Source organism: Cololabis saira, chromosome 19, assembly GCF_033807715.1.
Source record: "Cololabis saira isolate AMF1-May2022 chromosome 19, fColSai1.1, whole genome shotgun sequence".
NCBI classification, from domain to species: domain Eukaryota; kingdom Metazoa; phylum Chordata; class Actinopteri; order Beloniformes; family Belonidae; genus Cololabis; species Cololabis saira.
In genome coordinates this window covers 17,893,622-17,918,818 of record NC_084605.1, presented here as the reverse complement: position 1 = coordinate 17,918,818, position 25,197 = coordinate 17,893,622, and the positions used below count along the sequence as shown (strand labels likewise).

The 25,197-nt window shown below is 38.8% G+C and overlaps 3 protein-coding genes across 10 annotated transcripts in view; 2 read left to right on the top strand and 1 right to left on the bottom strand.

Moving 5' to 3' along the window:
- Positions 1–3,449: 3,449 nt before the first annotated feature.
- On the top strand, positions 3,450–5,623 carry LOC133419638 (zinc finger protein 239-like). Of its 3 annotated transcripts, XR_009770550.1 has the most exons (3): positions 3,450–4,523; positions 5,187–5,260; positions 5,345–5,623. XR_009770550.1 is itself a non-coding variant. In XM_061708959.1 (2 exons), the coding sequence occupies exons 1-2, from the start codon at positions 3,827–3,829 to the stop codon at positions 5,195–5,197; spliced, it is 708 nt and encodes a 235-aa protein (XP_061564943.1). In that variant the 5' UTR covers positions 3,450–3,826; the 3' UTR covers positions 5,198–5,623. The 3 variants fall into 3 exon arrangements, 2 of the variants coding, with proteins under 2 accessions (XP_061564943.1, XP_061564942.1); XM_061708959.1 differs by having other exon boundaries at positions 5,187–5,623; XM_061708958.1 differs by lacking the exons at positions 5,187–5,260; positions 5,345–5,623 and having other exon boundaries at positions 3,450–5,149.
- Positions 5,624–8,816: 3,193 nt separating this feature from the next.
- LOC133419637 (zinc finger protein 3 homolog) lies at positions 8,817–16,760 on the top strand. Of its 2 annotated transcripts, none has more exons than XM_061708956.1 (3): positions 8,817–9,048; positions 11,148–11,300; positions 14,948–16,760. In XM_061708956.1, exons 2-3 carry the CDS (start codon positions 11,201–11,203, stop codon positions 15,934–15,936), a joined length of 1,089 nt encoding a protein of 362 aa, XP_061564940.1. In that variant the 5' UTR covers positions 8,817–9,048; positions 11,148–11,200; the 3' UTR covers positions 15,937–16,760. The 2 variants fall into 2 exon arrangements, with proteins under 2 accessions (XP_061564940.1, XP_061564941.1); XM_061708957.1 differs by lacking the exon at positions 8,817–9,048 and adding an exon at positions 9,071–9,200.
- The window catches only part of exoc7 (exocyst complex component 7), a 25,182-nt gene continuing 16,686 nt past the window's right edge, over positions 16,702–25,197 (bottom strand). For 4 of the 5 annotated variants that reach the window (XM_061708950.1, XM_061708951.1, XM_061708952.1 and 1 more), the window contains 8 exons: positions 23,523–23,561; positions 20,026–20,088; positions 19,827–19,947; positions 18,998–19,093; positions 18,846–18,909; positions 18,296–18,337; positions 18,091–18,224; positions 16,702–16,977 (listed from right to left, as the gene is read on the bottom strand). In XM_061708950.1, coding sequence (XP_061564934.1) covers positions 16,875–16,977; positions 18,091–18,224; positions 18,296–18,337; positions 18,846–18,909; positions 18,998–19,093; positions 19,827–19,947; positions 20,026–20,088; positions 23,523–23,561 — 662 coding nt within the window. In that variant the 3' untranslated portion in view covers positions 16,702–16,874. The remainder of the gene's footprint in view (positions 16,978–18,090; positions 18,225–18,295; positions 18,338–18,845; positions 18,910–18,997; positions 19,094–19,826; positions 19,948–20,025; positions 20,089–23,522; positions 23,562–25,197) is intronic. The other variant, XM_061708953.1, reaches the window with a different exon arrangement.

Sequence of the window (25,197 nt, the reverse complement as noted above, 5' to 3'; positions counted from 1 at the left end):
ATGTAGCAGACTGTCCTTGCGACTGAGCCCCAAGGACGAATGGCAGATACAACCAAGCCCACAATAAGCCACGACTCCGAAAAAACAATCTCCTAAAAACGCAACCTGAAAAAAGGAAGAGCCCAAAGTCTCCTAAAAAAGTGGCCTTGGCAACCATGGATGTGTTCGCTGTGGACCATGAGTTGCTCTTTTCCTTCTCCAGACTTTTCTCTTCCATCCCTCTGATACCATGTACCAACAATTTTCTTTTAGGTGTCTTTCCTGTTCCTGAACGTGTCCAGAGGTGTGGTTCTTGTAAACTCTCTGTATTTACCTTCTTTAAGGCATTTCTTGATTGTTCTTCAATATTTTTTGAGTTGCTCAGTTTGCCAGTGCTTCCTTTCCTTTAAGGATGCACCAGGCCACTCTTCAGTTTTATATTTGTCCCTCTCTTTGACTTAAATTTTCTTTTTTCAGCCTGTAACGCTCAGCCTCCTTGAGGAAGTATTACCAAAGAAATGGGGCTTTTTCCTGCTCTGAGTCAACGAAACGTGTTGTAGTTGATGGCTATAAGATGAATTATCACAGACAAAAACTTACATTTTTTCACCCAATATCTATTTAGACCATATATACAAATAACCACAATAAATGATACCCCGTCACCAAACAACCACATGTCCTTGAATTCAGTTCAACTCTGTTTACACAGAAATATTGCTTGAAATACCTCTCATTTTTTTCCAAATACTTCTGGACCTAATTGTATCCCCTAAATTCTGAAGAACATGCAGATACATCTCTGAGCTGTGAACTGAGGGTGAAGTGGAGCGGGGATGCTTCACAGGAGTGTTGGGCCAGATGAACCCAGAGGACTCGGTTTGGTGGCCCCCAGACCTGCAGGATCCACATCAGAGCTGCTGAAGACAGGAGACAGGAAAGACCTCAGTAAGTGAAACATGCTTGTCCAGATTATAGCATATCAGCTCACCCTGGGACTCATAGATCACCATGACCAGAACTGATCCTCGCTGTTTTAAAGACCTGAAAAGTTTACAAAAAGAAAAATATTCTGTCCAAACAGCAGCATTCGCCAAGTGTTTGAATAATCTTGCGATAAAAATGTCTATTAATACTAACAAAAGGCCTCAGGGATACCTGCTTAATACAGAGCACCGTTTCATGACAAAAAAAAACGTTACTTAACTTCAATTAAAACATAAATTCAAGGGGGAAAAAAAACAGTAATAAAAACAGCCAATAGCATTTCCCAAACACTTAGGGCCTGATTTACTAAAGGTTTGCGTGCGTAAAAACGTGTGCAAACTTGACATCACCCCCAAACCAATGTGCAAGCTGATCTACAAACAGCGTGCAAAGAGGACTGCGCCTCTCAAATGAGCAAAATAGCACACGCTATTCATTTAGTACTTTTGCCCTGATGAATAATCAATATGGGGCGTACCCGCCAGAAATCGCTAAATACTGGGAGGGGAAAATGCAAATATGTCCATTTACCACGCGCAATGAGATTTACCAAGCCTGAAAGTTTTTGCGGGGATTGTGATTGCGTCTGTATTTAATACGTTCGAAAGGAAGGTGCTAATCTGCCCAGCATTACGCACCAATGCTTGTTGGTGCCTGATTTGAGGACTGGGATGGGGATGGCTCAACTTATTGTGAGGATTCTCCACATGCAAAAGGAGAAATATTTTATTTGAATGTTAAATCGAGTATTATTCAGCAAAAGGTTGCCACAGGAGGCACATTCATTGTTTTATTTGTGATAATAAATAAATCACGTGTTTTCATGGAGAAACAAGTGTTTCTTATTGTGCGCTTATACTTGTTCTGCATTTGTCATACCCCGGTGTTGTGCCGTATTGAGCACCCCTGCCGTGAAAAGCACCCCCTCGTCTGACAAAAATGATATTCTCATTCCGTGTCACGTTCTGTTTAGCGTCCAGTTTTGTGTTAATGATTCATGTTTAAATGCGCTCATGGATTCCACAATAGTCATACTTTCCCACAATCACAGTCACAGATAACAAAAATCACTTAAATGGTTATTGATGTCATTAATTAATAGCCTACTTACTGTGTTGTCTTCCATAATATTTGTAAATATATATAATATAAACTCCTAAGTATGTGTTTGTGTGAGTGTGTATATATAAATATATTGAAGTGTCAGTGTGTTGTTTTTTTTCTTGGTCTACTTATCATTGAATATACGAGGGGGTGCTTTTCACGGCAGGGGTGCTGAATACGGCACAACAATTTGCCTCTTTCACTAATATCTCTAACTCCAACTCGCCAAATTTCATTTTGCGCTCGCAAACCGTAAGACACGCAACACCTCATTTAAATACTGAGGTTTGCACCTGTTATCAATTGCGCACGCAATCTTAGTTGATCACCCGCAAAACACACAACAACAGCACTTGCAAACTTTTTCAGTGCACACGCAGTTTAGTACTCTTTATTTAGGATCTTAGTAAATCGGGCCCTTAGAGGAGTTTTTACGTGTCAATTAAATAAAATCTTGAAGTGCCTTCAGCGTATTAGGTATAATTACCCAAATCAGACATTTGATCATTAATATTCATCTCTTGGGTGAATTTAAAAGTTTGTTCCTTTGTCCCATTCAGCAGTATTAATGTATTTTTCCACACTATCCTGCTTAATGAATCTTTGACCATAAAGCTGTTGTTTATTTGCAGATTAGTGCATTAAATTTGCAGATAAAGCCGCTTCTCACCGTACGGTTCTCAGATGACTCCCCTTGAGATATGTACTTAAGTAAAAGTACAGATACTTATGTGAAAATACTATGATAAAAGTAACTTCTTTAGTTAAAGTAAAAGTAAAAAATGCACTTAAGTAAAAATGTATTTTTGCCATCAAAGATTCACATCAAATCTTTTAAAGCCTTAAGCCAAACAGTGGCAAGGAAAAACTCCCCTTAAGGAGGGAAAAAACCTTGAGCAGGACCTGGATCATAAGGGGGGATCCTCCTGCCGAATGCCAGACTGAACTGAACTGAGCAGAGCTTCTGCATGAACATTTTAAACTGCTTTGGTATTCTCAATACTATACTTAACGTAAAGTACTTATAAACAGTACTTGTAGTGTCCTCAGAAAGAAACGTGGGAGTCTTCAACTGATGTTCAGGAGTTTATTAAGTTCCTTCACACCGTAAGAGCTGCAGTAAACAGATATTCATCTAAAAACACTTCAAACAAATATTTACAAACGTATTCATGACAATATCACCTTTTCCTCTCCTTCTTCCTCGGTGCTAAAATAACATAAATCATAAATATTTATACAAGAGAAGTAACCGAATAAAGAAATGACCAAATAAAGGCAATTGGTCCTTTTACAGTACTTATAACACATCATCATCATCATCATCATCATCATCATCATCATCATGATGATGATGATACTTATAACACAATTTGTATATTTTAAGGATGACCAGATCTTTTATTAATTATTGACACAGAAGAAAGAAATGGGCCATCACTTCTGTATTTTCAAATACCCATAAAATACAATTTCAATTCATTTCAATTTATTTGTATAGCGTCAAATCATAACAAAGGTCAAAAAACAATGTGCATGTGTTTCAGGACCACACAGTAAACCCCAGTCGGCCCGGAGCTCCAGTTTCAACCAGCAGGAACCAGAGTCCTTCATTGTAAAAGTGGAAGAGGATGAAATCTGGACCAGTCAGGAGGATGAGGATGATGAAGAAAAACCTCAGTCCTCCGAGCTGCATCAGGTCAAATCTGAAGACAACACGGACATAGAGACTCAAACCAGCAGCTCCGTTGAACGGATGAAGCAGGAAATCGATGGAGGGGGTTGTGGAGGACCTGGACCAACCAGGAAAACGCGTCCCAACGGTCATTCAGAACCGGACATGCACGGAAACAGTTCAGACTCTTTGGAGACTGAAGTCAGTGATGGCGATTGTTGGCAAAAAGCTTCCGATTTTGGGCCTGAAACTGAAGGCGGTGGTAATGCAGGGAGGCAGATCAGGTCAGCTGAGTCTGGAGGAAATAACAGTTCAGGTTGTCACGCTCCAAAGAAGTCCTTCAGCTGCTCCGAGTGTGATAAACAGTTTACCCGCAATTACAATCTGAAGAGGCACATGGAAGCGCACGCCAGAGGGAGAATGTTTGTCTGCAGCCACTGTGGGAAGACCTTCGCCCGAGAAACGCATCTCGTTACGCACACCATCATCCACAGAGCACAGGAGTCTTTTGACTGCAAACTTTGTGTAAAAACGTTTCACACATCTGGGGATCTTGAGACGCACATGAGAGCTCACAAGGGAGAGAAAATGTTCAGCTGCAGCGATTGTGGAAAAAGATTTAGCCAGAGTACGCACCTTAAGAGACATGCGATCGTCCACACTGGAGAAACGCCTTTTATATGCCACGTTTGTGGCAAAAAATTTCGCAGGATGATGGACTGTAATACGCACATGAGAGTCCACACGGGGGAGAAGCCGTATATCTGTGCCGACTGTGGTAAGAGCTTCAGCCAGAACTCAAATCTGAAGACGCACATAAGAGTACACACGGGGGAGAAACCTTTCAAATGTGACGTTTGTGGTAAAAAGTTTCGTCGAATGATCGACTGTAATACGCACATGAGAGTCCACACGGGGGAGAAGCCGTACGTCTGCAGCGTTTGTGGGAAACGGTTTAGCCAGAACTCGAACCTCAACACTCACATGACGATACACACCGTAGAGAAATCTGGCTGTCGGGATGTTTGTGGAAAAAGAACCTATGAGAACAAGAGCGCGCTCAGGAGGGAAACCATTTAGCATCGTCTTTTCAAGACCAAAGACTCTGCGGAGAGCTGGACTCACCAGGGGTCTACTTGTCTTCTGCTTCTTTGCAGACAGTAGAAACTCTTTTGACTTAATATTTATGTCTTTCTTTTCACACCTGTAATATATTCCCTGTAAAAAGTTTGTAGTAACTTAATACTAGTATGTAAATGTAGGTAAAAAGGCAAAAGATTAAGTCATTGCTTACAGTTGATGTTAACATTTGATTGTGATATTGATTTGGCACTGAAGCAGCATCCATGTAAGATCAGCGGGAGACGATCGCCACTTGGCCAACGAATGTGTGAGAAAACCATTGAATCATCAAAACCTTTGAATATGTTTCCCTCAACAGTGCAGATGTAATTAAACCACTAAAGAAGTCTGAGTTGGACAGCTGTTATGCCACATGAGAAAGTTATTACTAAGGTAAACTCTGTTGAATTGCATTTGTAAATGAAACTTTAAACTTCTCTGGGCTACAACAGAAACCCTTACATGAACTTTTTCCAGAAGCGGCGCTGACGTCTCTGAGCTCGGAAGAATCTGAGATGGAAACGCGTCGCGGTCATATGAACTGGACAAATGACAGAAAGGACCAGACTGTCATCAGCAGGAAATCCAGACCAGATCGGTTCTGCGGGTTGTGTTGGTGCCCTTGGCAAAGCTTATTTACACTTATTATTTATACGGAAAAGGACACGGACATTTTAAAGCAACATGCCCAAAACGTTGCATAATGTGGCAGAAAATGCTATTTTATGGAGAGAATGTGGATGGAGCAGGCAAAACGTAAGATATATAACCATGTGTAGGTCTTAACTGAAAAATGAGCTGTTCAAGAACATATTAGATCTGAATAAGTTTAATCTCTCCTTTTAGCGGCAATGATGTCGTTGTAATATGTCCTCACGTTCCCATTATTCTTTGCAAAACGCCTCCAAGTCCTGGAAATTCTTTGGTTGTCCTGCATGAGTCGGGTATTTTAGATCTATCCAAGGTGACTTGAAGATATAGAGATCAAGAGACTGATGTTCACTGCAGAACCTCCACCTTTTTCTTCTGGAACTACTAGCGGGTTATTTTGGCCTTGACCCCTAAGATCATCCCACTGAAACGTCAATTATGTCCCATGCGCAAATGATCTTCCATGATTTTCCGATGGCATGCTGCATTCATCTTGCCATTAGCTTTCACTAGACCCCTCTTGCCTTTTAGAGGTCACACACACACTATTCTTATAACCGCCTGCAGTTGAAGCCTGTACAATTTCACTACGTAGTTAAACAACTGAAGGACGTTTGTTTTTTTCATAACCCTCATTAATTTAAAAGCCAAGCATAGCCATGTAAGAAGAACTGGATACATTCTCTGTGATGTCATCCATGGGAACTCTCAAGAGTTGTCGGCTGCCCTCTCCCCCCCCTCACGGACATTTACACCTCCCGCTGCCTCAGCAGAGCCACTAACATCATCAAAGACAGCTCCCACCCCGGCTCTGACCTGTTTGACCTGCTGCCTTCAGGAAGACGCTGCAGAGTCATCAGGTCAAAAACAAACAGACTCAAAAACTGTTTTTTCCCCAAAGCCATAATCACCCTGAACAACATGTGAATTATCCTCGTTACTGTTTTTTTTAACTGTGCAATACTTCTCCCGCAATATTCCTACATATGTATATACTGTCATCTGTAAAAAAAACAACAAAAAAAACGATTCAAATGCACCTTAACCTTTTTTTATATTTTTTATATTATTTATATTTCTTATTGTTTTATATTTCTTATTGTTTGCACTACTGATATTTGTCTTGCACTGGAGAGGTGATGCTGCTTCAAATCTCACTGTACCCAGGTACACTGACAATAAAGTATTCTGATTCTCTGATTCTGAAGAGTGCTTTTTAAGTCTATTTTTCCTTGTGCTGTGCTGTGCCATGTTGTAAATGGTTAGAATGAGCAGATTTCCAAACCAGCTGGAATGCATTTTAGTATTTGTTAGTATTTAAGTCGCAAATAGCCATTTTATCTTATCAGGCTTACGTTATGCTAGTTTATGATGCAAATGAATACTAGTTTCCACTAATTTTTATCAAATCTGTCCATAAGTCCTCATTTCAATATCCGAGTGCTACCAGAGTTGAAATGAGGACTAGTGGAGATCCGCTGGGGCCTCCTTCTTGTTGACCCCCCAGCCTCTCAGTTAGAACCGGTGTCGTCAGGACGGTTGATTGGCTGGAGGTTCCAGCACACTTCCATCTGCTCAAATGATCCACCGTGGTTCCTGGTTCCTTTAGGTGCAGAAGTGCCATTGAACATTGTTTTGGTGGCGGTGTGACTGCAGTGTTGAGTCAATTCATGATTAGATAGATAGATAGATAGATAGATAGATAGATAGATAGATACTTACTTTATTAATTCCGAAGGAAATTTAGGGCATCCAGTAGCTGAAAAAACACTTTACAATAGACAAGCTGCACAAGCTGCCTCCTGCCTAGCTAAGCTTTGGGCCTGGACCCTTCCAGACAAATCCACGGCTAGTCGAGGTCGTCTGCAAGTACAAATAAAAGCACAACAAAACATGTTCTCTGTAAAATATGAATGATTATGCTCTGTTAGATCTTTATTAGCTCAGAAGTCTAAGTGCTAATTAGGAAAAGTGATAAAAGTTAGCCATTGGCTTTGCTGACTGTCAATCAAAAGCCCTAACTATGCATCACTGTGTTGCTTTAATTTTAACTGACAGTGTACAACACTTGTACAGTTGCCATGGATGTGAAATCTACCTATGGAGACCAAAACTGTTGGCTGCTAATCGATTTTATAAATTTTTTGTAATCTTTTTATCAGACCGTGTATGTTTATTTCTTCTGCAAAGTTAGACATCTTAGCATGGAGGCCATCAGCTTTTTGAGCCAGTTCCCTGGTGGTCAGCACTTGTTCAAACTGGGCCGGGTGTAGGGTTGCCACCCGTCCCGTAAAATACGGAATTGTCCTTTATTTGAGAAAAAAATGTTGCGTCCCGTATTGAACTAATACGGGACACGATTTGTACCGTATTTTCATTAACTTTTACACCATATTCCAGTTGAATTATTGAAATAAATTAACTTTTACACCATATTCTAGTTGAATTATTGAAATAAATTAACCTTTACACCATATTCTAGTTGAATTATTGAAATACATTAACTTTTACACCATATTCTAGTTGAATTATTGAAATAACTTAACTTTTACACCATATTCTAGTTGAATTATTGAAATAAGTTAACTTTTACACCATATTCTAGTTGAATTATTGAAATAAATTAACTTTTACACCATATTCTAGTTGAATTATTGAAATAAGTTAACTTTTTCACCATATTCTAGTTGAATTATTGAAATAAATTAACTTTTACACCATATTCTAGTTGAATTATTGAAATAAATTAACCTTTACACCATATTCTAGTTGAATTATTGAAATAAATTAACTTTTACACCATATTCTTCACCTGTAGCAATATTCTACACCTTGGCTGATGTGGACATACATAGAATAGGAGGCTATTTCAGTTGCTAGTATGGTTGTCTGTCTCTACAGTCATGCAAGTTCAACGCTATTAAAGCACTTTAAACTTTAAATCAAAGCATTTTATTTTTTCATATAAAATAAACACATTTTTATTCAGTTTAGAAGTTTTGGGGCTTTTTTTTTGGCTCCTGCGGTGCTGAAATCAGGGCGTCCCTTATTTCTATTTCTGAAAGGTGGCAACCCTAGCCGGGTGCGAGGATTTGACCTCCAAACCCGGGTTGCCCGCTTAACCAGATGAACTTTCTATTGAGCTAATTTTTGTTTCTTTATAAAATAGACTGTGTGCAATTTCTCCACCTCTTAAGCAGAAACTACTGTGTGTGGGGGTGTCATGTCAAATTCTGGGGTAGGACGTTTAGTTGGTTGTATTGTGTTGCAAGGGGGAACAAAATAAAGGCAGCACCGCAGCTGGTCGGCAGCTGTCACTGCCGTTTTCGACTCTCCAGAAACATTTAATTTGTCTTTAATGAACAAACAATGTTGCTGCATAAGTATTTTTTTCGTGAACATTTTTATAAGATATATCATGACACAATGGGGCGTCATTACAGCTAAAAAAGCCAAAGTGAGAGCTTGAATCCTCGTCGGTGAAGAAACAAAAGCAAATGTCGGAGTTTGCTGTTCTGTCAGCTGGACAGGTAATTAAACTCACAACGTGAAGGAAATGTACAAAAAAAGACGTCTAATTTTCAATGGAGACCTCTGAGGGAGAGTCCAGCCTTCCTCTGGATCTACAATCATTGTTATTGATCTATTAATTGATTTATCTGCTCACTACCCACAGATGAAGGTAAACAGTCTCCCTCTTGGAGTTTATTTTACTGTCGACGCTTTGCTGTTAAGTGTTAATGTTTTTGTAGTAATTGTTCTTCATAAGTAAAGAAAAGAGCAAATAATAAAGTTTATTTGCCATTTGTACATTGGTTAAAGTACATAGGAATCCTTTTCAGAGGATTTTCAGAGTACAAACATGAGAAGGATTAAACAAGTAAACTAAAACAGCAAATAAAATAAAATAAATAATGTCAATAAATAAGGTCAATAAAATAATAATAAATATCAATAAATAATAAATATCAGACAGTCTACACTACACCTAAGCATATTGCACAGAGGTAAGTTAGTCAAGAGGACGGATGGTACTTTGCTTTTGCCCTCAGTCTCACTGTAGCCGGAATAAGATGTTGTAAAAGCGTGTTTAAGGCTGTAGTAGTATAGGTAGAGTGTTTAAAGCTGTAGTATTATAGGTAGAGTGTTTCTGCTGGAGGAGGTTGTGCGCCGGGTGATGTCTCTGATGATGCAATATGTGCAATTTAACAACAGTAAATCTCAATTAAGGAAGGTGAAATGTGGGGTGCCTCAAGGCTCAGTTCTGGGACCATTGCTGTTCATCCTATACATCAACAATATATGTGAGGTTTCAAACACACTGAAAATGATTTTATTTGCAGATGACACTAACCTGCTATGCTGTGGAGATAATTTAGAACAGCTTTTGGACACTGTGGCAACTGAATTAAAAAGAGTGAAGAGTTGGTTTGATTCAAATAAACTCACGTTAAACCTTAATAAAACCAAGTTCATAATATTTGGAAAACAATTGATAAACTCACAAAAGAAACTTATGATAAATGACATAGAAATAGAGAGAGTAAATGAAATTAAATTTCTTGGAGTCATAATAGACAACAAACTATCCTGGAAGCCACATATACAGTACATTAAAGGCAAAATATCCAAATCAATTGCAATATTATACAAAGTCAAACACCTTCTTAATCAATCATCACTATACACCTTGTACTGCTCCTTCATACTTCCATATATGAGCTACTGTGTGGAAGTATGGGGGAACGCATATAAAACAAACACGGATACAATATTCAAACTTCAAAAAAGAGCAATAAGAATTGTAAATAATGCGGCCTTTAGAGAATCAACAAACCCACTCTTCATCAAACTGAGAACACTCAAATTTAAGGATTTGGTCGACTTCAAAACTTTGCAAATCATGCACAAAGCAAATCATCATCAGTTGCCACAAGACATCCAGAAGTTGTTTCAAATAAAAGAAAATAAACACAATCTCAGGGGAATATGTAATTTTAAAAAACAACATGTACGAACAAACATCAAAACCCATTGTGTATCAGTGAAGGGAGTTAATCTGTGGAACAACTGTAAAGACGAAATGAAATCATGTAATTCACCAAGTAAGTTGAAACGAATCTTTAAAAACACTACTCTGTATGGATACAAAACGGAAATGGACACATGAACTGACAGCCAACGACCAAAGTGCCTTGCTCAGCTGAACCACTTTTTCTTTTCTTTTATGCTTTTCTTTTGAAGTTGTATGAAATGAAGAAATGGTAAAAACAGAACATTAGAAGGGGTAGGACTAGAAAAGTTTTTTGAAACTTCATCCTACACCCTTTCAAACAGGAAATATTTATTTACATATAGATTTGTCTCTTTAATTTGCTTTGTTTTGCTTATGGTTTTCTTTGTTGTTCTTTGTTTTTTTTTTTTTTTTCGGTATATACATTTTATGTATTCTGATTATTTTGTTTTTGTTTTAACCTGTTTGAATAAATAAATAAATAAATTAAATTAAATGAAATGCCTTCTTCGTGCAGCGTTGTGTGTAAATGGTGTCCATAGAGGGAAGTTTTGTTTTTATGATCCTCTCTATAATAAATAAATAATGCTGTTTTTCTGCACTAAAATCTGCCAGATACGTCTCTGTAAACACGGATTGTGAAGAGGAGGATCACGAGTAGAGGCCAGATGTCTCAGAGGAGGAGAAGTCAACCAGATGAAGCTGGAGGACTCATGCCTGCAGCATCCACATCAGAGCTTCTGCAGACACCAGACAGGAAAGGCCTCCGTAAGTGACACGCGTGTTGAACAATATTATATTGTTATATTGTGGGATTTTTTTTGTTTCTTTGTTTGTGCCTCATCAGCATAAATAAGCCTCTCTTGTTAAATCACTGTTGCTCCCCTTTAAAAACTAAATCAGAGCAGATGAAGGCGGCGCACCACTAAATGCTTGTGGGCATCACAGGGTCTGAGTGACGGGAGGGTCGTCGGTACGAGCCGAGAGTACCAAAACACAGACTCGCTGTTACACTCAGTGCTCATATCCTCCTGTCTGGTTCACCTCTCTTGTGCAGCACAAGCTTCATATCACCTCCCAGACCCCCATGGATGATGTCACAGAGGGTTTGTCCAGCTATTCTTATACAGGCTTCAAGTTGGACAACAACGGGTAGTAATTTTAACAAAAACATCCCCCCATGGGGCTGTTTTGTATCAGGGACTGCAGGTATGAGGATTTAGATTGAAATTGGAAACTACCTTGTACATATTTCTACCGTATAAACTTTAAAAAGCTTTTATTTTACGACTCGTTTGTGATACAACAATGCTGATATATGTGAGTCAAAAGTTATTTTGTCTCTCCAGTTATAAAAACTACCGTATGACCATGTTCTTTTGGGCTAAAATGTTCAAAGTAAAGAAATAGTTTGGTTATTTGTTAGCACTTTATAAATCTTGTCGGTTAAACTGTACTGTACTACTGACCACTAACACAACCCAAATATATAATTTCTTTTAACCTAAGGTCTGTTGTTTTTGCAACTCTTTGTTTCTAGTTAACAACATGAACCTGACAGATCTGCAACCGAGTCAACCATAAATGACCGCCGCCGACAAAGGTTAAAAACAAACAAACTGTAGTCTCCTTTATTTCCAACATGTCCTATAGAGAGTCTGTGTAGAAATGTATCCAGCAGTTATGGTTGAAAATCAGTCCGACAGCACATGAAATCAGGTCACCTGACTCCAGCATGTTGGGTGTCGTGTAAAACTAATCAAGCTCCTTCTTGAATTGTAAATACTTTAATAATCCCAAGGAGAAATTATTTTTGTCACAAGCTCCATATATACATACAACATGTATTAAGAATAATGAATGAATATCTATATAATAAATTCTTCTATTGATACCAAGCTTTACATAACCGGATCTAAGCAGGTTTCACCAGCTTTAAAGAAAAACATGCAGCCACACAGAGGATTTTACACTTGCTGTGTCAGATTCAGTCTTCATGTCCCAAATAAAAACAACTGATGCTGTGGTTTCCGTGTTTGATACGCTAAGAAAGCGTCCTCAACCTGAGCTTCATTTCTGGTCTTTCGCCATCTTGTGATTGTTTGGGGGTCTTTTATTTATGTTTTATTCACATAATTCAGAGTCATTGTACACTTAATGAACTGTTTCTAATAGACTTAAACCAAAGTGTTTCTTCACCTGCTAACTTCTCTCACCACAGAATTCAATGTCATCTGCAAACATAGTTCACGGAGAGTCATGTGTGTCCTCGTCTGCTCAGGGCCAAACCTTGATGGAGTTCCACTTTAACCTGAAACCCCTCTGTTGGTCCTACTTCACACCTCACTGCTGCCATGCTGCCCTCATACATGTCCTCTTCCACTTCAATGTACTTTTTTATTCTACTGCTGACTTCCTCTTGCAATACGATAATCCCTCCCTCAACACTCGAGTGTACAATTTCTTGATGGAGAACGGTTACAACAGTGTCAAGCGAGGAACTTTCTAGACCTGCAGAGACTGAGGCTAAACACAAAACCAATTCATAGTTGTTCTTAATGAACTTAATGCACATAAACCAAAAAACATGAATTATCTGTGGTGATTTTAATATTGACCTATTGTAAATCCAACTAAACTGAAAATTATAGATGACTACTTGGACACAATGTATAGTATGTTCCTTTATCCAACAATAACTAAGCCAAGCAGAATAACATCACACAGTGCCACAATTATCGATAATATCTTTACTAACATCATGGGAAATCTAACCACCAGTGGCCTGTTTATATGTGACATCACTGACCACTTACCTGTGTTTATTCTGTTTGACTGTGAAGTGAAGAAAACCAAAGATGACACGAAAGTTATCCATAAGAACCGAAGAAACCATCAATGCCTTTAACAATAGTCTAATGCTCCAGGATTGCAGTACAGTCTACAGAGCATCAGAGGTGGACAGTGCGTATGAACATTCTTTAGATGAACATTTTTTAGACATATTCACTTCTCTGTATAACACACACTGCCCGGCTAAAGAATGCTATATAAAGAAAAATAAAATAAAAAGTCCTTGGTTCACTAAAGGAATAATAAATGCTTGTAAAAAGAAAAATAATCTTTATAAACTTTTCCTTAAGGTAAAAAACAAAGAAGCAGAACAACGATATAAGATCTACAAAAATAAACTAACAGATATAATAAGAACTAGCAAAAAGGTCTTTGTTCATTATTTTAGTTTAAATGTTGAGACAGGAGGAAGCCTTAAAAAAATCTGTCAAGTTGTTGATGAGAAACAGGGGTGGGATTAAATAAGTTTTCTTCTTCCCACTCCCTTTCGAGTGTTGACAAATTAATTTGTATTTTGAACCTGCACAGCTACTGTTAAAGGTATTTGTTTAATTTTCTGTTTCATGCAGGTCACTTATGTTATGTTGCATTGTATGGAGGTAGATTTGTGTCTTAATTATTCAATCAAAAAAAAAGATTGCTTCAATCAAAAAATATATTTTCAATTAAAAAAAAAAGCTCTTCAATCAATGAAAATTATTTCAATCAAAGAAAAAATGTTTGAATGCATTTGAGACTCAAAAAAAGGCATTTGAACACCCTTTTTTCTTTGATTGGAAATGTTTTCTTTGATAGAAGTGAAGGTTTTTTTGTTTGAAGGAACTTTTTGATTGAAGTAGTGTTTTTTTGTGTTTGGGCCATATTATGGGTAGGACATTTGTGTCTTTATCATTTAATCAAAAAAAGAAGTTGCTTCAAAAAGGAAAAAAATATTTTCAATGAAAAAAAATCACTTCAATAAAAAATCACTTCAATAAAAAAAAACTTTTTTCAATCAAAGAAAAAAGTGTGTGAATGCAAAAAAATATTTGAGACCCAAAAAATTGCATTTGAACACTTTTTTGGATTGAAAATATTTTTTTCGATTTGAAGTGATTTTTTTTTTTTGATTGAAATGAAAAAAGTTTTGAAGTCTTTTTTTTTTTTTGATTGAATCATTTTGACACAAACATCCCGCAGTGGGCGGATGCTTCCCCATTGGTCAGGCATGTTTGAGTGACAAGTGTCTACACCAACCACGTCTTTCTGACAAGCAAGTTATGGTCGCCAGCAAGACCTGCGTGAAGCTGCCCCGCCACCCCACGCAAAACTCAGTGAAAATATTCTCAATCGTTTGTGCTGGTCAAGTGTTCAAATGCATTTTTTTGAGTCTCAAATATTCTTTTGCATTCAAACACTTTTTTTCTTTGATTGAAATCATTTTTATTGATTGAAGTTAATTTTTTTTAAATTGAAAATATATTTTTTGATTGAAGCAATCTTTTTTTTGATTGAATAATTAAGACACAAATCTACTTCCATAGTATTGCTCGAAATAAATATGAACTGAACTTGTGTTTCAGGACTACTTGGTAAAGCAGAGGTGTCCTGGAGACCCAGTTTGAACCAGCAGGACCTAGAGACCCTCCACATAAAAGAGGAAGAGGAGGAACTCTCTTGTCAGACGAGTGAGCACCTTATTGAGCTGGAGGAAACAAATATCACGAGGGTCTTTTTCACTGCTGTTCCTGTGAAAAGTGAAGATACAGAAGAAAAACCTGAGTCCTCTCAGCTTCATCAAGTTAAAAGTGAAGATGTTACAGACAAAGAGACTCCAACCAGCAGCTCAGCTGATCAACTTAAGATAGAAACCAATGGAAATGACCAGAACTGTGGTGGACCGGAACCAAATCGTGACTTGGAAGCAAATGTTTTTGGGAATGCTCCCGACTCTTCTGAGACTGAAGTTAGTGGTGATGATTATTGGCAAAAATCCTCGGATTCTGAACCTGAAATTGAAGATGGTGATAATAATTTAAAGGAGAGTGGGGATCCCGAGCCAAGTGTAAATCAAGTAGGGTGTGACACTGCTAAAATGACCTTTAGCTGCTGTGAATGTGGCAGACAGTTTTTTTGCAAGTATAACCTTAAGAGACACATGCAAGTGCACAGTGTAGAAAAACCTTTTGGTTGTAAGGATTGTGATAAAATATTTCTTCGGAAGACGTATCTTAAGGCACACATGAGAGTACACAGAGGTGAAAAACCCTATGAATGTGATGATTGTGGAAAAAGATTTTGCAAAAGCTCAAATCTCAAGAGACACATGGGAGTTCACACGGGAGAGAAGCCGTTTAACTGTAGTCATTGTGGGAAGAAATTTACCCGAAACTCAACTCTCACAGCTCACATGAAGGTCCACACAGTAGAGAAACCCTTCCCATGTAGCATCTGTGGCAAAGAATTTACTCGACATGACAGATTAACGAGTCACTATAGAATCCATCAAATAAACCAAATAGTTTTAATAAAATCTGATCTTATTCCGGTAAATCCAGCAGTGCTTTTGTAAACCTACTTACAAACTATCTATGTACTTTTCTATGGGGATGATAAAAGTCAAAATCCAGTCTTTAATACACTATATCTGCTGTAAATTCTTCACTATGTACAGAAGCGTGAGTTTCATTAAAGCTACTCTTTGTAGTAATACCATTTGTGAGCCCAGGTGCTCGTCTTCGAGCCCCAACCCCAGGCCTGGCACCAGGGAGGGGCCCCGGTGACGCCGACCCGGGCGACGTAACGGCCCTTGATTTTCTGTTTACCATGAACTTGTGAACCGGTCTTAGTCTGGCCCGTCACCTAGGACCTGGTTGCCATGGGAGACCCTACCAGGGGCGTAATGCCCCTGACAACATAGCTCCTAGGATCATTCGGGCAACACAAACCCCTCCACCACAGTAAGGTGGCGGTTCAAGGAGGGGTGAGTTGAGTTACAGCCAATTGGTGTTATATGGCAAGTCTTCAAAATGACCACAAACTTCGCCGCATCATTACGGTCAAGCTCTCTGGTAAAAACGTAAAAGCTTTGCAATTTAGTGTTGGCCATGTGTCTAGATTGTACAAAGTTTCGAGTCTCTAGGAGTTCGTTAAAGTACGAGGCCTGGAAATGACTCAAAATGCTGGACTTCCTGTGTGAGTTAGAGCATGGGTCCAAGAGACTTTTTTGTAGGTCTTAAAACACTACAGATACAATAAGGTCCTCGCACTCTCAGTGCTCGGGCCCTAATTAAAGTGTCTTATCCATTGTGTCATCAATAAAAACAAGTACTAGAAGTCAGAGTGGCTTACTGGTTTATTTATCATCTGAAAGAGGAAGGGGCTAATTATATAAACACAACATGTTTCAGTCTTTGTACAAAATTTCTCAGACACAAAAGTAGCGGTGCTGGGTAGCAAGCATGTTTCCTCTGCCTCAGCACGAGGACTCGGGCCACATCATGATGCAGTTCAGGCGGACGTGTCAAACAGCTTCTCGATCATCTCTTCCACTTCCTCCGGCCGATACTTGTGATACTTTTCAGGGTTCTTAGTGAAGGAAATGTTGGCGCATCTGAAAATCAAAGATAGGAAGCTCTATTGGTGAAAAGGGTAGGAACCTTAAAAATACTACTGAACCACTGTGGGCCCCTGAACAACTGCTCCCCAAGAGCCAGAAAATCACAGCCCACTGCTCCTGGTGTAACTAGTAATCAGTTAAAAGCAAAGGACTAATTTCCCTAGTATCTTTAGAACAGGGGTCGGCTAACCCTAACCCAAAATGTTGAAAGAGCCGTATTGGACCAAAAACAAAAAAAACAAATATGTCTAGAGCCGCAAAAAATGAAGTCTTGTATCAGCCTTAGAATGAAGACAACACATGCTGCATGTTTCTATATTAGTTATAACTGGCGAAAGATGTTTTTTTCATTATGCACTTCGAGAAAAAAGTCAAAATGTTAAGAAAAAAGTCGAAATGTTGAGGAAATAGTCAAAATTTCAAGAAAAAAGTCGAAATGTCGAGATTAATGTTGAAGTACAATCTCGAGCAAAAAGTCGAAATGTCGAGAAAAAAGTCGAAATGTCGAGAAAAAATTTGAAATGTTGAGAAAAAAGTCAAAATTTCAAGAAAAAATTTGAAATGTTGAGAAAAAAGTCAAAATGTCGAGAAAAAAGTCGAAATGCCGAGCAAAAAGTTGATATTTCGAGACAAAAATCGAAATGTCAAGATTAATGTTGAAGTACAATCTTGCGAAAAAAGTCAAAATTTCGAGAAAAAAGTTGAAATGTTGAGAAAAAAGTCGAAATGTTGAGAAAAAAGTCAAAATGCCGAGATTAAAAAGGAAAGGAAAAAGGAAGAAAAAAATTAGAAAAATGGAAAAAGAGAAGAAAAAAAGAAAATAAGAAAAAAGAAATAAAAAGAAAAAAAGAAGAAAAAAAAGGAAAAAAAGGTCAAACATTTTTGAAAAAGCTCCAGGAGCCACCAGGGCGGTGCTAAAGAGCCGCATGCGGCTCTAGAGCCGTGGGTTGCCGACCCCTGCTTTAGAAAAAGTTTAAAAGTATCTTTAAAAACACACACACACACACACACACACACACACACACACACACACACACACACACACACACACACACACACACACACACACACACACACACATACGATGAGTGCAACAACCGGCCCAACCTGTGCAGGAAGGCTCTGTAAGCATCAGACACCACTTTCTTCTGAGCATGCCGGATGAAGTCTCGCTGCTCTTTGTCCGGGATGGCCCAACCCTTCTGGATCTTACCGAGCTCCTCCAAGCCGTCATTAAAACCCTGAAAAGACGCAAGTCAGATTTATAGTCGAGACCTGTCTGATTATCATTATTTTAAATTGAATGGCTTACCTTGAATTTGTCTTTAATCACTTGTCGCTCTTTATCTTTAAGCTGGAGGAAGATGAAGATTTCAGTTACAAAACACATTTAAAAACAAAGATTGACTGTGATGATATGACAGTCCATCATCAGAGAGTCTTAGGTGTATTTATTACACAGCTAATTTTGTTGTTGCAACCCTTACATTTTCGACTTCAGTTGTGCTTAAAGTTGAACATAATTACACTTTCACAACTAAGACAAGTTCAGCTAATTCACAGTTAAACTGGATGGAAAACAAAAACACTACAGTGTTATTAAAGGCACAGTGCTCGATCTTAACATATAAACTTGGCTAAAATACAAGCAATATAATTGATCAACAGGGTGAACAATGTAACTACGTCTATGGTGAATTATGTCAAACAGCTCCGCTACAATATTCATATTTTTGATTGCCATTTGGATCAGTATCAGTTCTTCCTTCAGTATTACAAAACTTGCTTTCAGTGATTAATTTCACATTTTGGTACTAGAGGTGAAGCTGAATCGTTTTCTCAGTGACAGATAACTTCCTGACCTTGGTGCCAGGCTGGAGAATAGGCATGTTCCGGTCCGTCAGATGCTCCGTAACTTTCAGCCAGCTGCAGCACACAAACATGTCAAGGTCAAGCCTACTGGAAGTGAAAGACTCAACGTAAAAACTGTTGACATGTTAGGCTTTACGCTTACCTGCGCTGGTAGGTGTCGATCTGCTGCTCTATAAGCTCTCTGTATGAAGTCTCAGCTCTCTTCTGAGTCACTGTGACCAGCTGGATCAGCTCGGACCTGCAGGCATCCACATGTGAGGTGTCATTTATGTGAGGAGACAGAGTTATCTACCAAAATAAAACATAATAAATAAGATCTCTGTATGTTCTTAGTCATCCACGTCATAGTAATTCCAAAAAGCTTGTGTAGAAGGCAATTGGATTTCTCTTGCTTTTCACATCCCAACTGTGTCTGCATTACTGTCCTCGAAATGATTTTCTGGACATATACAGTAGTTTAAAAGAAACCATCTACATAAAACAGGTAAGACCATCATTAAACGGAAGAAGAAGCCTCAGATCTCACTTATCCAGCATGGAGTACAGGCTTTGCTGTCTTTAGTTTCAGCTGATGCTTACATCTGTATTTAATATTAATTCAACCAATCACATTCACATGCACTGATGGTGCCGTGATGTGGGTGAAGATCTTTTCCAACATGGAATTCAAACACTGGGATGAGGGCAGATTGGTTTCGTTTCAAAATAGTGTATGAAATGGCACTAATATGGATGTAGCCTTATTCATGTGACAAAACATTCACAGTTTGACCAGTTTGACAAGGGGATGACCGGAAAACCTTGATGACCGGAAGGAGGTACAGGATCAGTTACATTTCAATCCTACTCAAGCATTTGGGAAGATTTGTTTCAGTGAGAGATACAGAAAGTGCAGATAGAATGAATAAAGTGAAACAAAGTGGTAATGGTGTTTATCATCATGCTGTAGAGACACTGTGAGAGGTGCTGACTTCTCAAGAGACTTCAGGATGTAGTTGTAGTTGTTGTGCAGGAAGATGGCGCTCAAAGCTGTATCCTCGTAAACCTTGGATTTACTGAGCAGGTTTAACTGCAGGTTTCCTAAAACTTTACCTGAAGAAACATGGAGATCATTAATCAGTTTTCAGAAGAAAATAACTCGCGGTGAAATGATGGAGCTCCTGTACTTACATATGTATGTGCTGAGGAGACGTTTGCTGAACTCAGATGTGTAGCTGCTCGCTGAACTTGTCTCTGGAAAAAATAAAGGAGCAGTCAAGAACAACCATTCACACCACAATAATACTTATATACAGTACAATCCCAGGTGAGAAGAAGCCGGGACGATGTAGGAAATGCAAAACCTGCATCAAGATTTACAAATACCGGTACTCATTTTATTTCTTTCTAGACAGTATGAACCCAAAAAAATGTTTCCTCAACATAATTTCAATTGTCAAAATACATAATTTTTTCCATGTCAAGCCTGCAACACATTCCAAAAAAAAAGTGGGGACAGGGAAACTTTTACCACTTTGTTATGTTATAATTCCACTTAACATTTAAAAGACGTTCTTGTATTAAAGATGTAAAATGATGACAAGTTCCAGGTGTTTCTTTGTCCCATCCTTCTTGAGAACACATCTTCAGGTGTGTTAATGTTGCATTTCCTTTTTGAAAGTTCTCCATTTGTTCTCCTTTGAGGACTGCAGGCAAGCTAGTGTAACTGTTTATCATTCATTCCTCAGCCAGGCCTTTGTAATGTGTGCAAGGATGTGGTTATGCATTGTTCAGTCAAAAATATATGGACCTTATGATGCAAACGATGCTGTTAAATGTCACTGTGCTATGCATTAATAGTGCTATCAGAGGTATAAATTAGCTTTGTAAATGCACACTGATACAAACCCTTACCATCACATATCCTGGCTTTGAACTTCAGAGTTTTCTGCTTGATAAAGTTTTAAGTGGCATTTGTAGATGTAGTCCTGCCTGTATTCTAGTGCCCTCATCCAGTGTTCTTCAACCCTGCATGTTTAAATGTGTCCTTGCTCAAACAGACCTGATCGGATCCCTGCACTTTCAGATCAAAGAACGGGTTCTAAATGTTGTTTGTGCTTATGCACCATCCTTCTTGGAGTCCTTGGTTGGTTAGCTGGAAAGTGCTTCTAAAGGGAGACCCTCTTGTTCTGCCGGGAGACTTCAATGCTCATGTGGGTCACCACATGATGAACAACACCTCTGGTCTGAAGCACGGGGGTGTTCTGATGGTGGACTTCTAAACAAGCTCCAGTTTGTCCATAACAAACACCATGTTCAAAGTTAAGGACACCCTGGGTCAATGATTGATTTTTATAATTGTAACATCAGATTTGTGGCCACGTGATCTGGACATCCAGGTGAAGAGATGAGGTGAGGTGTCAACTAGAGATGCACCGAACAGGATTTTGAGTGCCGATCACCGATCTCGAAAACCAGTATCGGCCGATCCCGATTTTGCCGATCACCGATCACAGGGTGAAATCCATAAATTCGTCAATATTGTTGTCTCATGTACACGACACTGACATTGTATTATTAGGTATAAAAATTAGGAGATTAGGTGTAAACTCGGCTTACAAAGAGTAAGTGCAGTTTAGTAGCTTCAGCTTTCCTGTGGTAATAATTATGTACATGTGACCAACACAGAAACAGCAGACATGTCACTCTCTTAAAGTTGATAGAAGTTGCGAACTATAAACCTTAGTTTTCCTGTGGAAAGAGGAATTAAATCTTAAAATAAAAATTAATTATGAATTATTAAGCTTTGTGAAAGCTTTAGTGATAGCATCCGCCGCGTGTGAGGAAACTCTTGTGAGTGAAGCAAAACTCTTCACACTAGAGCTCGTGAAGCGACTGACACGATTGTCGTCCTGCATGAGGCTTTGGACTGTTTATAGTTTGGTAAAACTCCGACAGGATTTCATCAGTGAAATATTTACGAGGCGGCAGCGCGCACCACGGCAGCGCGCACCGCGGATCCAAGCTGCAAACGTGTTTAAACCTGATGTCTGCTACAACAGAAAGCGGCTGATGAGCAAAGCATATGAATTCATTACCTTACGATGTAGTTCTTTATTTTTGATCCTGTCGTTTATAAGTCTCTGTTACAGGTGTTACAGCTGAATTAGTGACGTTGCGCGCGCTCCTTTTTTTCTCTCCCCTTTTTCTGCGGCAGCCAACTTTGAAAACTCAATATAGCCTACTCCGTCTGAAGAACTTTCAAATGTCTAATAAGCTTTGTTATGTTGTGATTCTTTTGTAATATTACTCCTCATGGTATCTCCTATGGACACACTTTGCAAACTGCAAATTTGTTGTCCTTTTCAGACGTTGTAAAACTCCCGCACCGGCGAGGCCGGTCACGCTCCCTCAGGACCGCTCGGTCTGAGATGCGGGAACGCGGGCGGTGTTTGTTGTTGTAAACGTCATCAGATCGGCCGCTCTGAACTATTATTTTTCCGATGTCCGATCAATGCCGATAGGGCCATTATCGGCCCGATCCCGATCGGGGGCCGATCGATCGGTGCATCTCTAGTGTCAACTCTTTGATGGTGAGGTGGATTTGATGACAGAAAGAAGGAAGAGAGTCGAGTCCGGTCCAAACATACAGTGATGGTTTGCTGTGAATGTCTTGTAGAAGAACCTGTCAGAAAAGTCTCTAATGCTCACCTCCGGGTCCTGTTCCATGCCTCTATTGTTGAGGCGGTTGGCTGGAGCTGTGGCTGTAAAGTCATCAGTGCCTGATGTGGCGGCAACTTACAGACTTAACTTTCCATGACAAATACTCTTGAACCAAATCTCGTCATTTGTTTAAAATAACTTAATTATTTATTTATTTTAACCCATTCACCTCCTTACTAGCTTTAAATCTGCCCCATCGCACCTTTTTGGAACCTGCTGCAGGCCTGAAATTCCATCTCTTTGGTTCAAACTGTGCAAAGAAATAAGATAAAAAGTTTAAAGGGGACCTATTATGGCATCTAATACCTATTTTAAACAGGCCTTGAATGCCTTAAAAACAAGTTATTGATTGTTTTTGCTAGATAAATTAGAAATTCAGCCTCTGAGCCATGTCTTTATCTTCCCATTCTCTAACCTCATTATCTATGCAGGATTCTGAGTGGGCGGGGCTATGATAACGAGGCACTGTGCTGATTGGCTGCCTGAATGAGGCGATACACCGCTACGAAAAAATGGCGGAAGCTCCGGCCGGCGGAGTTAGTTGTGGGCGTGGTTTCACGCATCGGAGGCCAACCTAAGTAAATCGCATTTTCGTTACGTAACGACAGGAGCAGAATCTGAACGGCTCGTAGAAGCCACATCACACTGGATGGCTCATCCGGGCGGCTGTACAGACACTGCAGAATTTGGTTGCTTTCCTCCTTCTCTGAGTTGGCAGGCTGAGGGGAGACCACTTTATATATGTTAAAGCAAGAAAAAACGTGTTTTTCATAGTAGGTCCCCTTTAATTATAATCTATATATCCCACATTTTTCAGATTTGTGGTCGTAAAATAATAACATGCACGTGACAGGTGTTGCTTCGGATTAACTAGCTAAGATTACAGTTTGAAACTGTTGACACAACTTCATAAACATTAAGAATCCAAACCTGGACATAAAGGGCCTACACAGTCTTGTGCTTACCTCGGGGGTCTAAAGGTATATTGTAAGTGTCCCCCAGTACTAAAAGGGCCAAGGCAAGGCAAGAGAGAAGAGACAAAGAGGCACAAGTGCAAAAAGGTTAAAAGAGAGATTTGTCAGTGCAGAGTAAGCAAACAGTCATCAGCCAAGCAGTAAGGCTTTCAGGATTTGGAGAGAGGAGAAGCAGCTAACAACAGGTTTCAGAGAACAGCCAGACACACAGGTAAAGTTTCCTGAGAGCTTTCTGAACTGGAGGAAAAGTGTAGCACAAGGGCTTTGTGTGAAAGCAGAGAGAAGAGGTCTGAGGCTTCTCACAGACAAAAGGGGCAGAGCCAGAAGACGGGAAACAATCTTGCAGTAAAAACTTGAACTGGGAAAGCAGACTGTGTGCAACTCAGGCAAGTGGGATGCACAGCGTTGAAAAAGGTGCAACCATCCAAAGAATCACACTGCATAGAAATGATCAGTAGTAATCTGAACTGTTTTAGAAAAATTCTGTCCAAATATCAGTTCCCTCAGGAAATGTCATGATCATCTGACATGTACAACAGAAAGTTACTGAACCTTCACTGTTGTGAATTTAAAAACGTACTCTATGCTTTGTTTTTTGGTTAAAGGTTACAGTGGTGGCACATTTATACCCTTTAACTGTTCTCGTAAAAAAAAAAAAAAAAAAAACATATCTGCAAATTAGGGATGGGCAATATTTTACCGTTCACGATGTACCGTCAAAAAAATTCCCCAGGGTAAGAAATTGTCATCTCGCGGTAAAAACGATGAACGTACGTGAAGAAAGAAAGAAAGAAAGAAAGAAAGAAAGAAAGAAAGAAGAAAGAAAGAAAGAAAGAAAGAAAGAAATGAGCCTAAAAAGAAAGAAAGAAAGAAAGAAAGAAAGAAAGAAATAAGCCTAAAAAGAAAGAAAGAAAGAAATATATGATCCTAGAAAGAAAGAAAGAAAGAAAGAAATATATGATCCTAGAAAGAAAGAAAGAAAGAAATATATGATCCTAGAAAGAAAGAAAGAAAGAAAGAAATGAGCCAAGAAAGAAAGAAAGAAATGAGCCTAAAAAGAAAGAAAGAAAGAAATATATGATCCTAAAAAGAAAGAAAGAAAGAAAGAAAGAAAGAAAGAAAGAAATGATCCGAGAAAGAAAGAAAGAAAGAAATGATCCGAGAAAGAAAGAAAGAAATGAGCCTAAAAAGAAAGAAAGAAAGAAATGATCCGAAAAAGAAAGAAAGAAAAAAAAGAAAGAAATGATCCGAGAAAGAAAGAAAGAAAGAAAGAAAGAAAGAAAGAAAGAAAGAAAGAAAGAAAGAAATGATCCGAGAAAGAAAGAAAGAAATGAGCCTAAAAAGAAAGAAAGAAATTATCCGAAAAAGAAAGAAAGAAAGAAATGATCCAAAAAAGAAAGAAAGAAAGAATGGCGGAAGGCGGATCTGAGAGCGAGGAGCTTGAGTCATTCCAGTTTTGCAGTACAGGTGTAACTCATTTAATTGGTTTTTATCAATTCAATTTATTTGGTGTAGTTTGTTAGTATTTAGTATTGTTTTAGAGCAGTGATTTGGGGGCTTCAAAGACTGAATGTGGTGATAGATTTATAGTTACAAAGGTGGAGTTGAATTGGTATTTTTTTTATCGTCATTTTTATCGTTATCGTGATACATTTTTTAGTCCATA

Coding starts and splice junctions, on each gene's coding strand:
- LOC133419637 (XM_061708956.1), top strand. CDS start 11,201: ATGTCTCAGAGGAGGAGAAGTCAACCAGATGAAGCTGGAGGACTCATG. Junction 11,301..14,947: donor ACCAGACAGGAAAGGCCTCC/GTAAGTGACACG, acceptor CTTGTGTTTCAG/GACTACTTGGTAAAGCAGAG.
- LOC133419638 (XM_061708958.1), top strand. CDS start 3,827: ATGAAGCAGGAAATCGATGGAGGGGGTTGTGGAGGACCTGGACCAACC.